The following is a 13,949-nucleotide window of genomic DNA, read 5'->3' as shown; positions in this document are numbered from 1 at the left end:
GGCGGACGCAGGACCACCAGGGGCCGCTACAGGACAAGGGGCGTGGGCGGGGGTGTGCACAGACTAAACTTGGGCTTTCTAGTCCTGAAGGGAGAGCACAGGAAACTCTTTATTATGGTGATGAGATCGACAGTCCCCCCCTACTGTTAACCTTCGCTCCTGCACACTTCAGTGTCCTCACCCTGTAGGGCTCGCTGGCCTGGGCTTCTGCGACCCGCGATCGTCCAGGAGAGGGCACTCGGTGCCCTTTCTGGGGCGGAATTTGCTAGGCCGCCGTAGCAGCGGTGCCAGGTCAGAAGCTGAGCCTACCCGCTTTTCGTTCTTTAATTGAACTCTTAGCTAAGACGCTACCGACACCCCGTCAGGTGGTGGAGGAAGAAGGACAACAGGGAGAGGTCGAGGGCCGAGACGGCCTCGAGGAGGAGTAGAGGAAAGTGGAGCGGATGGTCCATCCTGGCGGGAGTTGGCTGGGCGAGTGACCGCGCATGTGCGCCTGCATGGAGGCCACGCTGGGACAGCCGGCCCCGCACAGGGGGCAGCGGTACGGAGCGGCCCCATGGGTCCGCAGATGCTTGGTCATGGCCGAGAAGTCCCGGGAGCGCTGAGGACAAAGGCTACAGGAGAAGGGCTTCTCTCCTAGAGCGGTCGGAAGGGGAGGCTGGTGAAGGAAGGAAGCGGGCGAAAGCTGGGCAAGTTAGGGGTGGATCGGGCCACGGGGTGAGGGGATTGCGCGGCAACCGGACACGCAGGTGGAGTCAGGAGCGGAGTTGGGAAGAAAGCCGACAGTTCACACAGGGCGGGGCGCCCATACCTGTGTGGACTCGGTAGTGCGTCTCCATTTGATGCTTGAGTGAAAACCTCTTTCCACAGACAGAGCACGCATAGGGCCGAGACCGAGCAGGAGGGGCCGGGGGAGGGTGCGGGCGAGATGAGCAGCCTGCCTTGTCCTCATGACCCGCACAGGTTGCAAGTGCACCTGTGGGGACAGAGAAGGCAAAGGAGGGCAGGGCCAGGAATCCCAGCGTCAACTCACTGTACCATTCAGGCAGGAAATCAAGGGCTACAGTGGGGCTGAGAGGCACGAGTGCCCCGGTCCGACTCACCTGTGTGCCCCTGATCAGACTCTTCCATCTCCCCAGGGCTGAGCTGTGCGGGGCCTTTGGGGAGGGAACCTGGAGAGAGCAGAGGGAGGTAGGGGCCCTGCTCAGGCTGGACTCGTGGAGCCCCACCCCAGAGAAAACACCGTGTTACAGGTGTATGCAGGACAGCGAGGGGCTTACCTGGGGTGGGGCTGGAGGAGGCCAACTGGTTCTGACTCCACAGCCCTTTGGGGGCATTAAGGGACAGTGGGATCCTGGGATAGGGTGGGGAAGAGTTACAGCCTTAGCTAAACCTGAGAGCCTGCCCTCTTCCTGAAGAGGGGGTGTCCCAAGTCCTCCCCCCAGGGCTGGGCTTTGGCATGCCCTGTGGCGACAGCTTCTTGTCTCATCCCCAGCTCAGGAACTGTGCAGTAGAGATGCGGTGCCTTTCCACCCAGCAGGGCTGCCCCTCCTGGGCCACACCCTCCCAGCCTGGAGGCCGGGAACTAGGCCCCCCCACTCACCTCTGGTCCCGCCAGACCTCCTGCCAGGCTCCAGTGGTGGGAGTGCTATGGTAGAAAGGAATGCCATATCCGGGCGGCATCAGCAGGATGCTCCACAGGGCAGGCTGGCCCCCCACTAACCAAGGGGCCTCAGCCCACAAGGGCCTGGGGGTGACACTGGTTTGCAGGGAGCCTGCTGGGGGAAGGGGGCCAGGGAGCTCGCGCAGACTTTCCTCAGAGCCCCCTGGATTCTCCCTCAACCACATGAGCACTCCATTCTTCCCATCTGCTCCCTTTTGGCCAACAGGTGCTTGGAGGCGTTTCTCCTTTGACCTGGTCTGTTCCCACTGAGCCTCCTGCGTTGCTCCTGCCATCTCGGGGCTGCCTCTTGGTGGCAAGTGCTTGTGCAACATCTCCTGTTCTCTCCCACCAGTTCTAGAAACCTGCTCTGGTTTCTGCTTCTCTCCAGGGTCCCCCAGTTCTCTCTCAGGATTCCTCGAGGGTTTCTCTGGCTCCTCCTGATGTTTCTTCAGGACTGGATCTGGCTCTTTAGCCCTGTCCGCTCGAGCCCTCCAGCATGCCTCTTCCAGGGACTGCACTCCCAAGGCCCTGGCCGCCTCCTCAAGGGGCCTTAGCTCCCCAGGCTGCAGCTCTACACTCTCCCCATACACAAAGTGCAGGAGCTGGGAAAAGGTAGAAGGGCTGATGCCTTCTCCCAGAGCCCACCGGCCCCTGCGGCCCAGCTGCTGGCTGACACCTGCTAGCACCAGGCTGTGGGCAGGGAACTGCTGGCTTCCTACGTTGATCAGTGTATCACATAGTGCTGGCCGGAGCCTGGCTGCTAGCTGTACCAGCCGATCAGAGCCATAGGGGCTGGGCAGTCTTATGGGGGGCAGGGACATTGTGCCTTGCTTAGGTACCAATCTCAGAGGCTGTAAGAGAAAGGCCACAATGTGAGGTCCATGGTTGAAAGGGGAGGGAGGAACATCTCATCTCATTTCAAGCCTGTGGATGTGAGGGGAGAGAGTGTGAGTTGCTGGTCCTAGATCAGAGCCCTCTGTCCTGAGTGAGCAAATAAAGTAACCCAAGAAAGGATTGGAGCTTATCCAGAATCATAGCAGGTAGGGATGGTGGAGAGAGAATGGAAATCAGACCAAACTCAGGACTTAAAGAGCAAGGGCCAGTCAGTTAACAGAAATAGCTAGTAGTGGGTTTAAGACAGGCATGTGGGAAGCCTGCCAGTTAGCAGTCTCTGACGTAAAAGATATCAGATACTGCCACTTCTGCTTCTCCAAGCCCCTCTGCAGGGAAACACCTCTGCGCAAGCCAGGCTTTCTTCACTACAGACGACGATCACCACAAAACTCAGTCAACCCCGGCACTAAGGGATGGAGCATGACACAGCTTCATGGGAGAGCTTAGAAAGCTAGTGGGTCCTCCCCCAAAAGCCCCTGGCACCTGAAAGGCAGAGAGGGCAGCATGATAGGGATCCTGGCTGCAGGAATGCAGGTGCTAAGGCATCTGGCCGTCATCACTGTGAAGCTGAAGCTTCTAGAACACGTCCTCAGGGAAGGAACCAGACATTCCCATCCAGAGAACGAGGAGAGCAGGTGCAGAAGCCACAGGAGAGGAGGCTCCTGACCCAATGATAGAGAGAGGTTTTGGAGAATGGACCCCTGAGGAGATGGGAGGAAGGGACATGGGGACTGGAGACAGGGAGGCTGTTTCCTCTCAAGATTCGGGTAAGGAGATGGTTTAATTTGTTTTTCATAAGGCAAAAAGTGAAGAATAGAAAGACAGCACCCAACCAGGCAGGAGTTTCTCACACATCAAAACCACCACACTGGCTTTTAAAAAGAGAGCTAGATACGAAGATACCTAGATACGAAGAGAACCAGAACCTCAGTGTCTTAGCACCCAGCAGGTAGAGTCTTAGGTGCAGGCTCCCTGTGAGCAAGGGCCTTTGGGGTGGGGAGGGCCACACTTGGACACCTCAGGGAGAGGGCTCCAGGTTGGCAGGGAAGGGACAGAAGAGTTGTGATGGGAAGAAGGCCTCAGCTGGGGAGAGGCCATCACTCACCGCTTGTAGCTTCTTCCAGGACACCGCATGCTCTGAACTACTGTTGGGGCTCCTGGGGCCCCCCCTGGAGCTAGCCCCGCCCCTGACCTCTCAGGCCTCCATTGGATGTCCCAAGTATCAGTCTTCCACAGTCCCCCAGAGAGGGTGTGGTTTTCTAACCCTGCCTCTGCCTTCTGCCTGCAGGAGAGACCACCCCTCTACCTCCAGAACACACACATTCTGCCCCTAGCCTCCTGTCTCCTCACTTTGTTTGTGAACTCCTAGAGTCAAAGAAGTGTATCTGTGGCAGCAAGGACCTTGGAATAATCAACCCTGCCTTTGAGTTTCATCTCTGCCATTTACTAGTTGAGTCATCTTGGGCAAGTCACTTCTCTGGGCCTCAGTAACCTCATTCATGAAATAGGGATAATATCTGCTTACCTCATTTGGAGGTGGGGGTGAAGATGAAATGACGTGATGAATATGAGCGTGGTTTGTAAGTACACCGTAGCATTCAGTGGTATGGTCGTTTCTTAGAGATGACGGCAGAGCACACAGCTGCAGAAGTAAAAAGGACTGAAACATTTGGATCCCAAGAATAGAGTGGAGGAGCCAGAAGACAGCTTCCTCCCTCTCCCTGACTTGGTACTGGGAAACCTCATTTGCTGGCTGGGAATGACCTGGGGGCTGGATGTATGAGTGACTCAGATCCTCCCATCAAGCTCTGAAAGGGGCAACCCCAGGAAGGACCTGTGGTGGTCTTCGAAGAGAAAAACCTCCTTTTCTTGGGCTGATGACAAATGACATTTCTCTGAAATCAGGACTTGGGTTTCTTTCACTTCCTGCCCAAGGGGTCAAGGTCCCTGGAGGTTTCCCCTCTTTTCACACTTTAGAACTCTTTAATCTGGGGAAGGGATGAAGTCTAAGAGGCTCAAGTTTCTTTTTCTGTTTCTTATTATTCTATTATCCCTGATCCTATAGCAAAATTTTCATTTATCCAATAAGTATTCATGACATATTTATTTTGAGACGGGGTCTTGCTCTGTTGCCCAGTGGTACGATCACGGCTCACTGCAGCCTTAGCTTCCTGTGCTCATGTGATCCTCCCACCTCAGCCTCCTAAGTAGCTGGGACTACAGGTTTGAGCCTAGCTAATTTTTAATTTTTGGTAGAGATGGGGGTCTCACTATGTTACCCAGGCTGGTCTTGAACTCTTGGCTCAAATCATCCTCCAGCCTTGGCCTCCCAAAGTGCTGGGATTATAGGCATGAGCCACCGTGTCCAGCTAATAAAGCATTTATGATATGTGCCTGGTGTGTCATATACACACAGTAAATTATTGGGAGATAAACAAGTCAGGTAGTCAGGTACTGGTAAGCTGCTCTGGTGACAAGGTACGGTCTGCTTCCCCATAGGCTTCTCTTTTTTTTTTTTTTTTTGAGACAGAGTCTCGCTCTGTCTCCCAGACAGGAGTGCAGTGGCGCAATCTCAGCTCACTGCAAACTCTGCCTCCCAGGTTCAAGCAATTCTCCTGCCTCAGTCTCCCGGGTAGCTGGGATTACAGGGGCCCGCCATCACGCCCAGCTAATTTTTGTATTTTTAGTAGAGACAGGGTTTCGCCATGTTAGCCGGGCTGGTCTCAAATTCCTGATGTCAGGTGATCCACCCACCTCAGCCTCCCAAAGTGCTGGGATTGCGCCCAGCATCCCATAGGCTTCTCTTAAGGGAGAAGGATCTAAGAGTCCTTGTCCCCTCCCAGACCCAAATATTGTGTCTCTAAGCTCCCATTTCTCTCTTTGGCTCCAGGACCCCCAAATGTTCTGACTAGCCTCCCACTCTCTCTCTCCAGACCCACCACACCTTCCCTCCACATGGGTGCGGGCACATGTTAACCCTTCCTAGATCAGACAGGGTGTGTCAATGGGTGAGGCTGGTGGAGGGGCAACAGAGTGGGGAGAGGGGAAGATGAGTCAGAACGAAAGGGAAAATGCAAATGTGAGAGCTGTGTTCATCTGCTACTCTGAACGTTAAGTATTTTCCATTTCTGTGCTTTCTAATTCCTCACACCACCACACCCAGGGACGCATTAGACACCCATATAAAAGACACATAAAGCATCAATCCCTCTGATATGTGTGTATGCAGAGGGAAACACCCTTCCTCCAACACAGAAATACAGAGTCCCTCAAGACAAGGAAGGAGTGTGGAAAGCCCTGAAGGACTAGCCCCAGGGATAGAGGAAAGGTACAGGGGGCTGGACGATTACGTGGTCACCCATCTAAGTATGGCCCCTTTGCTTTCCAGCCCCACATCATGTGCCTGTGACTCAGCTCCCCCACTGGTTTGCTCATTGATGATCGAGAGAGCTGGAGACTGCTCAAAGGGCAGCATTCTGTGTAAGCCAAATGTAGTTGACAGAGAGCATCGGTGGGCTTTCGGGGAACCTAAAAGGGAGGAGGGGCAAGGGAACTCCCCTTTCAGTGAACAAAAGCCCCCAAGAATGGGGAACCCCATCTAAGGATATCCCCTTAGAGACCGCCTCCTAGAGTTATCTCCAGGGCCCTCTGCACTGCAACCCTTATGCTGATGACACCCTGAGCCCTTCTCTAGCCTTGACAGTGCAACCCAAGCCATCCTCCACTGAGCACAGATGGCAGAAGCAGAAGCAGACGACACTTTGACTTGGAAGAGTAGGGACACTGCTGGTGCTGTTTTGTTTTTGTTTTGAAACAGAGTCTTGTTCTGTCACCCAAGCTGGAGTGCAGTAGTGCCATCTCGGCTCGCTGCAACCTCTGCCTCTGGGTTCAAGCAATTCTTGTGCCTCAGCCTCCGGAGTAGCTGGGGTTACAGGCAAGCACCATCACAGCCGGCTAATTTTTTTATTTTTAGTGGAGATAGGGTTTCACCATGTTGGCCATGGCTGGTCTCGAACTCCTAACCTCAGGTGGTCCACTACTGGGATTACAGGTGTGAGCCACCGTGCCTGGTCTGTTGCTGTTCTTAAAAGGACTCCCCCTCTCTAGACTCAGAAGCCTTGCCCCTCTTCCTCTTCCTGGCTGACTTGGTAGTAATCATCTGCAGTTGTCTCTCTGGGAAGAGCAAGGAAACAACAGGTTATGCAGACACAAGCCTGTGTCCTGCCAGAGGGTAGAGTAAGTAGAGAGATTAGGTAGGGCATGATTGGAAAGGGAGTATGGAAGAAAAGGAGATATGATATCTGCCTCTCAGTCCTTTTTAATACTTATATTACTGTTTTTTTTTGTTTTTTTGTTTTTTTGTTTTGAGACAGAGTTTCACTCTTGTTGCCCAGGCTGGAGTGCAGTGGTGCAATCTCGGCTTACTGCAACCTTCGCCTCCCGGATTCAAGCAATTCTCCTGCCTCAGCCTCCCAAGTAGCTGGGATTACAGGCGCCTACCACCATGCCTGACTAATTTTTTGTATTTTTACTAGAGATGGTGTTTCACCATGTTGGCCAGGCTGGTCTCAAATACCTGATGTCAGGTGTTCCACCCACCTCAGCCTCTCAAAGTGCTGGGATTACAGGCGTAAGCCTGCATGCCCGGCCTAATACTCATATTACAGAATAAAATTTGAAATCTTTTTTTTTTTTTTTTTTTGAGACAGAGTCTTGCTCTATTGCCCGGGCTGGAGTGCAGTGGCACAATGTCGGCTCACTGCAACCTCTGCCTCCTGGGTTCAAGGGATTCTCTAGCCTCAATCTCCTGAGTAGCTGGGATCACAGGCGTGCATCACCACACCCAGCTAATTTTTTTATTTTTAGTAGAGATGGGTTTCACCATGCTGGCCAGGCTGGTCTCGAACTCCTGATCTCATGATCTGCCCGCCTTGGCGTCCCAAAATGCTGGGATTACAGGTGTGAGGCACCACACCTGGCCTGAAATCTGATATTTCTTATTCTTACTGATAGGCTTGACCAATGGGACACTAAGGGGAAAATGTGCAAGGGGCTCAGGGCACACCCTGGCTGCAAAGTCAGAGCTTCCCAGAAATCCTTGTGTCATGAACTTCAGGCACAACCCAGCTTGATGTAACAAGGTGAACACAGCAACACAAATACCAATTCTCCTTAAATATTATAATTAAAATCAAACCATCAGAATAGACCAATAAGAGAGATGATCATTTGTTTTGTGAAAAAGTTTTCCTGCTGTCTCACTTATTTTAAATATCAAGCCCTCTTCCCAAGCCAAGTTGAATAACATTCAATTTAGAAAAATTATGTGAACTCGCCACTCTTCCCATGAACCCATCTCTTTCCACAAATGAAGGTGATTAAATTCCCCACAGCATTTTATATAGATTAAAAATGATTATCCAAATCTTACATGAAGTTTAAGTATGTTCACTCTTTCACTGCGCACAGTGGCTCACGCCTATAATCCCAACACTCTGGGAGGCCAAGGCAGGCAGGTCACCTGAAGTTGGGAGTTCAAGACCAGCCTGACCAACATGGAGAAACCCTGTCTCTACTAAAAATACAAAAATTAGCTGGGCGTGGTGGTGGGCCCCTGTAATCCCAGCTACTCGGGAGGCTGAGGCAGGAGAATCACTTCAACCTGGGAGGCGGAGGTTGCAGTGAGCCGAGATCGCGCCATTGCACTCCAGTCTGAGCAACAAGAACGAAACTTTGCCTAAAAAAAAAAAAAAAAAGTTCAATCTTTCTTTCTAGTTAAGGACATCCAAGACTTCCAGAAAGAGACACCACAAGGAGTGAATTAGTTCCCTTTTTCCCTTAAATTTGTGCTCTATATGTCCCAAGAAGCAGATATAGTCATACCCAGGTGAGCTGAATCTAGGTCATAGAGACCCCTTCATAGCACACTCTTTGTAGATTAACTGCAAAAAGAACTAGACTAGAAGTCAGAAAACAGGTTTCACTACATCCATTCACAGTGAATGGCCCTTCTCTTCAGCGCTTATATGGAGCTAACTCTTCCAAGACCCTCAGTTTCCTCACAGGGGCTGTTTCAAGACCAGTACAGAATACTAGTGTTGACTTAAACCTGGGCAAAGGGTCCCACTTGGACCTCCTCTGGCTGTATCCCTTCGCATAGGCTGAGTCAAAAGGCATCTAGAAAGTGCCTACTGGGAACTGTGAGCTCCCACCTCACTTCTGGACCATGCTCTGAGAACTCAGCACCCGGGATTTCCTGGACCAAATGACTCTGAGACTCCCTACACAGGACTCAACCCCAGCCTGTATTCATGAGAGTGGACTCTGACTGATGTACGCACACGCTAGACCCTGATTTTGTGTAAGGGATTTGTAGACTGAACTCGGATGTGCAGGCTAGAATGTGAGACACCTTGAAGTATGGGCCAACACCAGGCGTGGGAAGAAAAGAGAGAGTCTCTGTCATCTTGCCCAGGCCCCATAAATAATATAGGAGCCTGCTTTATTCCAATGGTTCTAAATCTCTTAGGGAGTCACCATCAGGTTGAGAATGTCAGCCATGGGACCAACTCTTCTTTTTTTAAGACAGAGTCTCCTGTAGCCCAGGCTGGAGTGCAGTGGCACAATCTTGGCTCCGTGCAACCTCTGCCTCCCAGGTTCAAGCAATTCTCCTGCCTCAGCCTCCCGAGTAGCTGGGATTACAGGCATGCATCACCACGCCTGGCTAATTTTTGTATTTTTGGTAGAGATGAGGTTTCACCATGTTGGCCAGGCTGGTCTCAAACTTCTGACCTCAAGTAATCCACCCGCCTTGGCCTTCCAGAGTGCAGGGATTATAGGCGTGAGCCACCCAGCCTGGGACCAACTACTGACATTAGAAAATGGGAGACACAGGCTGGGCTTGGTGACTTATGCCTGTAATCCCAACACTTTGGGAAGCTGAGGTGGGCAGATCACAAGGTTAAGAGATTGAGACCATCCTGGCCAACATGGTGAAATGCTGTCTCTACTAAAATTACAAAAATTAGCTGGGCATGGTGGCATGTGCCTGTAATTCCAGCTACTCGGGAGGCTGAGGCAGGAGAATCGCTTAAACCTGGGAGGTGGAGGTTGCAGTGAGCTGAGATCGTGCCACTGCACTCCAGCCTGGTAACAGAGCAAGACTCCATCTCAAAAAAAAAAAGAGAAAAAGAAAATGGTAGACACTCATACCACTTGGCATATGAATGCATGACAAGAGATTGACAGATTACTCTGAGCCTCGTGGCTGGACAGGTTAACGATCCTCTTGCTTATTCTTTGCCCTCCCCTCTTCATAATATACATGCATACCATTAATTGTTCTTTTTTTTTTTTTTTTGAGACACTCTTGCTTTGTCACCCAGCCTGGAGTGCAGTGGTGCAATCATGGCTCACTGCAGTCTCGAAATCCTGGGCTCAAGTCATCCCCCCATCTCAGCCTTCTCAGTAGCTGGGATTACAGGCATGTGCCACCATGCTTGGCGGCTATCTGCTGAGCTGGGTTTAACTGCACACTTCATGTGCCAGCACCCTGACCCCCACCACACCATAGAGGGAACGGCCAATTGAGCTGCCTCAATATTAACTGGCTTGGGGGTTAGAGTCCCTTGAAGTCCACTCAAAACCATTCCTTGCACCCTCACCCCTGGTTAAAGAACTCTGGGTATACTGAAGGCACTCCGAAAGCATAAATACCACTGAACAGCTGAATGAAACTAGGTATCAACACTCTGCGCCATGAGTATAAAAAGATCATCAGTAAAGACAACTTGGGTGGTTTCCTTTTATTTTATGTTATTTACTTATTTATTTTTGAGACAGACTTTTGCCCTTGTTGCCCAGGCTGGAGTGCAGTGGCGCAATCTCGGCTCACTGCAACCTCTGCCTCCTGGGTTCAAGTGATTCTCCTGCCTCAGGCTCCCAAGTAGCTGGGATTACAGGCATCCACCATGCCCGGCTAATTTTTTGCAATTTTAGTAGAGATGGGGTTTCACCATGTTGGCCAAGCTGGTCTTCAACTCCTGACCTCAGGTGATCCACCTGCCTCGGCCTCCCAAAGTGCTAGGATTACAGGCGTGAGCCACCATGCCCTGCCCCAACCTGGGTGATTTCCTAAAGAGTAGAATATCTCACACACCTCTTCCTGTGCTCCACTATGATGTTCATCCTCCCCATGCACCTGCCCCATGCCTACAGCCTGATATCTTCATCTTCCGGGAATGATCAGAACAGGCATGGCAAAGAGTGGAACAGGGAGACTGAAAAACTCCAGACATGACCCAATCCCAGTTCTTTTTTTTTTAATTAATTTTTTTTTTTTTTTTTGAGACAGAGTGTTGCTCTGTTACCCTGGCAGGAGTGCAATGGCATGATCTCGGCTCACTGCAACCTCTGCCTCCCGGGTTCAAGCGATTCTCCTGCCTCACACTTCTGAGTAGCTGGGATTACAGGTGCCTGCCACACGCCCGGCTAATTTTTGTATTTTCAGTAGAGACAGGGTTTCACCATCTTGGTCAGGCTGGTCTCGTACTCCTGACCTGGTGATCTGCCCACCTCAGCCTCCCAAAGTTCTAGGATTACAGGTGTGAGCCACCACGCCCAGCCACCCAATTCCAGTTCTGTACAGAGCCACCACAGGGCAATAATACTTCATCCAGGGTAAACAGCTTGGCTGGGATTCAGAACCCTTCTCCCTAGAATCTCCAGAGGATTACTGGCCTAACCTCTTGGCCACATCATCCAACTTGGACCCCATACTGGGAAATCTTCCAAGAACATCTCAACCTGGAGTCCAGAACATTCACTCCCAGCCCAGGCTGGCTCCAAAGCCCCCAGAAAACCTTCAAGTGAACTCTAGTTTCATCTCTTGGCCAGTGACTTCCTACATAACTTTTTTTTTCCTTTTCTTTTTTTTTCTTGAGACAGGGTCTCATTCTGTCGCCCAGGCTGGAGTGCAATGGCACAATCTCGGCTCACTGCAACCTTCACCTCCCGGGTTCAAGCTATTCTCCTGCCTCAGCTTTCCGAGTAGCTGGGATTACAGACATGTGCCACCATGCCCAGGTAATTTTTTTTTAGAAACCTCGTAGAGACAGAGTTTCTCCATGTTGGCCAGGCTGGTCTCAAACTCCTGACCTCAAATGATCCACCTGCCTCAGCTTCCCAAAGTGCTGGGATCACAGGCGTGAGCCACCGTGCCCAGCCCCTAGATAACCTTTGGAGATCCACAGGCCTCTCCTTTCAGTCACCAGATCCAGGCTCAGTCCAGAGACCCCTGGTAACCTCTCATTGTCCAGAGGCCATACCTCATGGTCAATGACCCCGTGCAGAGCTAAGGGCCTGCAACTTCCCCACAACACCCTTCCCACTCAGGCTGGCCTCGGGGGCCGTGGACCAACCCAGAGGCAAGCTGGCTTGGCCTCTGCCAAACCTAGGCCTAAAGGTGGCCAGGAGGCTGCATTTCCAGCCTCTCAAAGGCCGAGGAAAGCCCTAAGGGCTAAAGCCCTCAACCCACCCTTCCCAGTCATCAACAGGGCCTGTCAAGCTCCCACACCCAGCTTTGCCTGGGCCAGGCCCAAGCGCAAGAAAGTAAAGAAAAACTGTGGTACTCACCGGCCCAGACCCTATTCCTCCTTCCCTTTCAGCCTCACATACACTCAGGATGGCTCAAGGCCAAGTGACCGTTAAAAGTGGGAAGTGGAGCGAGGCCAGGAACGCAAGGCTCCCGCACGTGGTCACCCCGGATCCTGAGGCGGACGCTGATTGGCTGCAGTGCGGGCAGCACTCTCCCGCTCAGGCCAGCTGAGCACGCTGGGCAGCATGGGAGGCACCTAGGACAGCGCCACTCCCGCGCGTCTGCCTCTGACCTGCAGCTGATTGGCTGTGAAGGGGCAGGGCCTTGAGTCTCATTGGTCCATAGGCTTCAGGCCTCTTAGGCTGGGATTTCATTGATTTCCAGCCGGGCCCCAGCGTTGTTCGGCTGTGGAGTCTGCCCTTTCCCACTCTCTCCATCAAGAGACTGGACCCTGATTCTCCCTCACCTGAACAGCCCTGGAGGCTCCCTCAGCAAGTGCTCCAGAGTACCACCGTCCTTTTTTTAAAAAAAAAAAAAAATTATTATTTCATTTTTATTTTTGAACAGGGTCTCCCTCCGTTGCCCGTGCTGGAGTGCAATGGTGCAATCATAGTTCACTGCAGCCTGGAACTCCCGGGCTCAAGCAATCCTCCCGCCTGGGCCTCCCAAAATTCTGGGACTACAGCCGTGAGACACCATGCCTGACCTGCCTTTCTTGCTTCTATTTTGCCACCCTAAGTAGCTCCCATTTGCAAACCCTGTCCCCTTTCTCTCAACCCTTTACCATCTGGGAAGTGTGTAGGGAATGTATAGGCTGCCGCTACACCTGATTGGCTGGGAGGCCTGTAAGAGCAAGCCAAGGCCAGGCACTGTGTCTCATGCCCGTAATCCCAGCGCTTTGAGAGGTCCAGGTGGTAGTAGGATCCCTTGAGCCCAGGAGGTCGAGGCTGCAGTGAGCTATGATCACATCACTGCACTGCAGCCTGGGCGACACAGTGAGACCCTGTCTCTAATAAATAGATAAAAATAAAATAAGAGAGCCAGTCAGGCAGGGCGCGGTACTGTAATCCCAGCACTTGAGAGGCCAAGGCAGGCGGATCACCTGGGGTCAGAAGTTCGAGAACAGCATGACCAACGTGGTGAAACCCCGTCTCTACTAAAAATACAAAAATTAGCTGAGCGTGGTGGCAGGCACCTGTAATTCCAGCTACTCGGGAGGCTGAGATAAGAGAATCGCTTGAACCCCGGGAGGCGGAGATTGCAGGGAGCCGAGATCGCGCCACTGCACTCCAGCCTGAGAGACAGAGCGAGACTCCGTCTCAAAAAAAAAAAAAAAAAAAAAATAGCCAGCCAGGCTTCGGTGCCTGTGGACAGCTCCCTTTTCTCTCCTCTTGTCCCACTCCACCACGATTGCTGGCACAGCTCACTCTGCCTCGCCTGGACGTGTACAGGGACAAGGAAGACACAAGAGGGGGCAGTACCTTGCCCCGTGATTGGCAGTGTGACACTCGCACTTCCAATTCCCACTGCCACCTCGACTGTATGCTCAGCCAGGAGTAACGGCGCGCGGACGTGTCAGCACTCCCGCCCCCCACCCCACCGCAGAGGGAACGGCCAATTGCGCTGCCCCAACATTAACGGCCCGGGGATTAGACTCCCTCCAGCAGGCTTTCCCCCCTGGGCAGGGCTTCGGGGCTGACAAGCTCCGAGCTCGCCCCTTGCGGATCTTCCGAGGTGCTTGTCTGTGGGCCTTCTGGCCCGGCCCCCGCGGCGGTTGCACCGCTGATTGGCTGGCTC

General features: G+C 52.5%; 1 protein-coding gene across 10 annotated transcripts; it reads right to left on the bottom strand.

Annotated features, from left to right (window-relative positions):
* Positions 1-85: 85 nt before the first annotated feature.
* On the bottom strand, positions 86-12,327 carry ZBTB32 (zinc finger and BTB domain containing 32). Of its 10 annotated transcripts, none has more exons than XM_033225803.1 (7): positions 12,191-12,327; positions 4,083-4,199; positions 1,604-2,587; positions 1,281-1,354; positions 1,104-1,172; positions 812-976; positions 86-636 (listed from the first exon to the last, which is right to left on the bottom strand). In XM_033225803.1, exons 3-7 carry the CDS (start codon positions 2,482-2,484, stop codon positions 362-364), a joined length of 1,464 nt encoding a protein of 487 aa, XP_033081694.1. In that variant the 5' UTR covers positions 2,485-2,587; positions 4,083-4,199; positions 12,191-12,327; the 3' UTR covers positions 86-361. The 10 variants fall into 10 exon arrangements, with proteins under 10 accessions (XP_033081694.1, XP_033081701.1, XP_033081698.1 ...); XM_033225810.1 differs by having other exon boundaries at positions 1,604-1,648; XM_033225807.1 differs by having other exon boundaries at positions 1,604-2,514; positions 12,191-12,228.
* Between the last annotated feature and the right edge of the window lie 1,622 nt (positions 12,328-13,949).

Source organism: Trachypithecus francoisi, unplaced genomic scaffold, assembly GCF_009764315.1.
Source record: "Trachypithecus francoisi isolate TF-2019V2 unplaced genomic scaffold, Tfra_2.0 Lachesis_group12, whole genome shotgun sequence".
Classification (NCBI taxonomy): domain Eukaryota; kingdom Metazoa; phylum Chordata; class Mammalia; order Primates; family Cercopithecidae; genus Trachypithecus; species Trachypithecus francoisi.
Note: the sequence above shows the minus strand (reverse complement) of the source record. Positions and strands in the feature narration are given on the sequence as shown.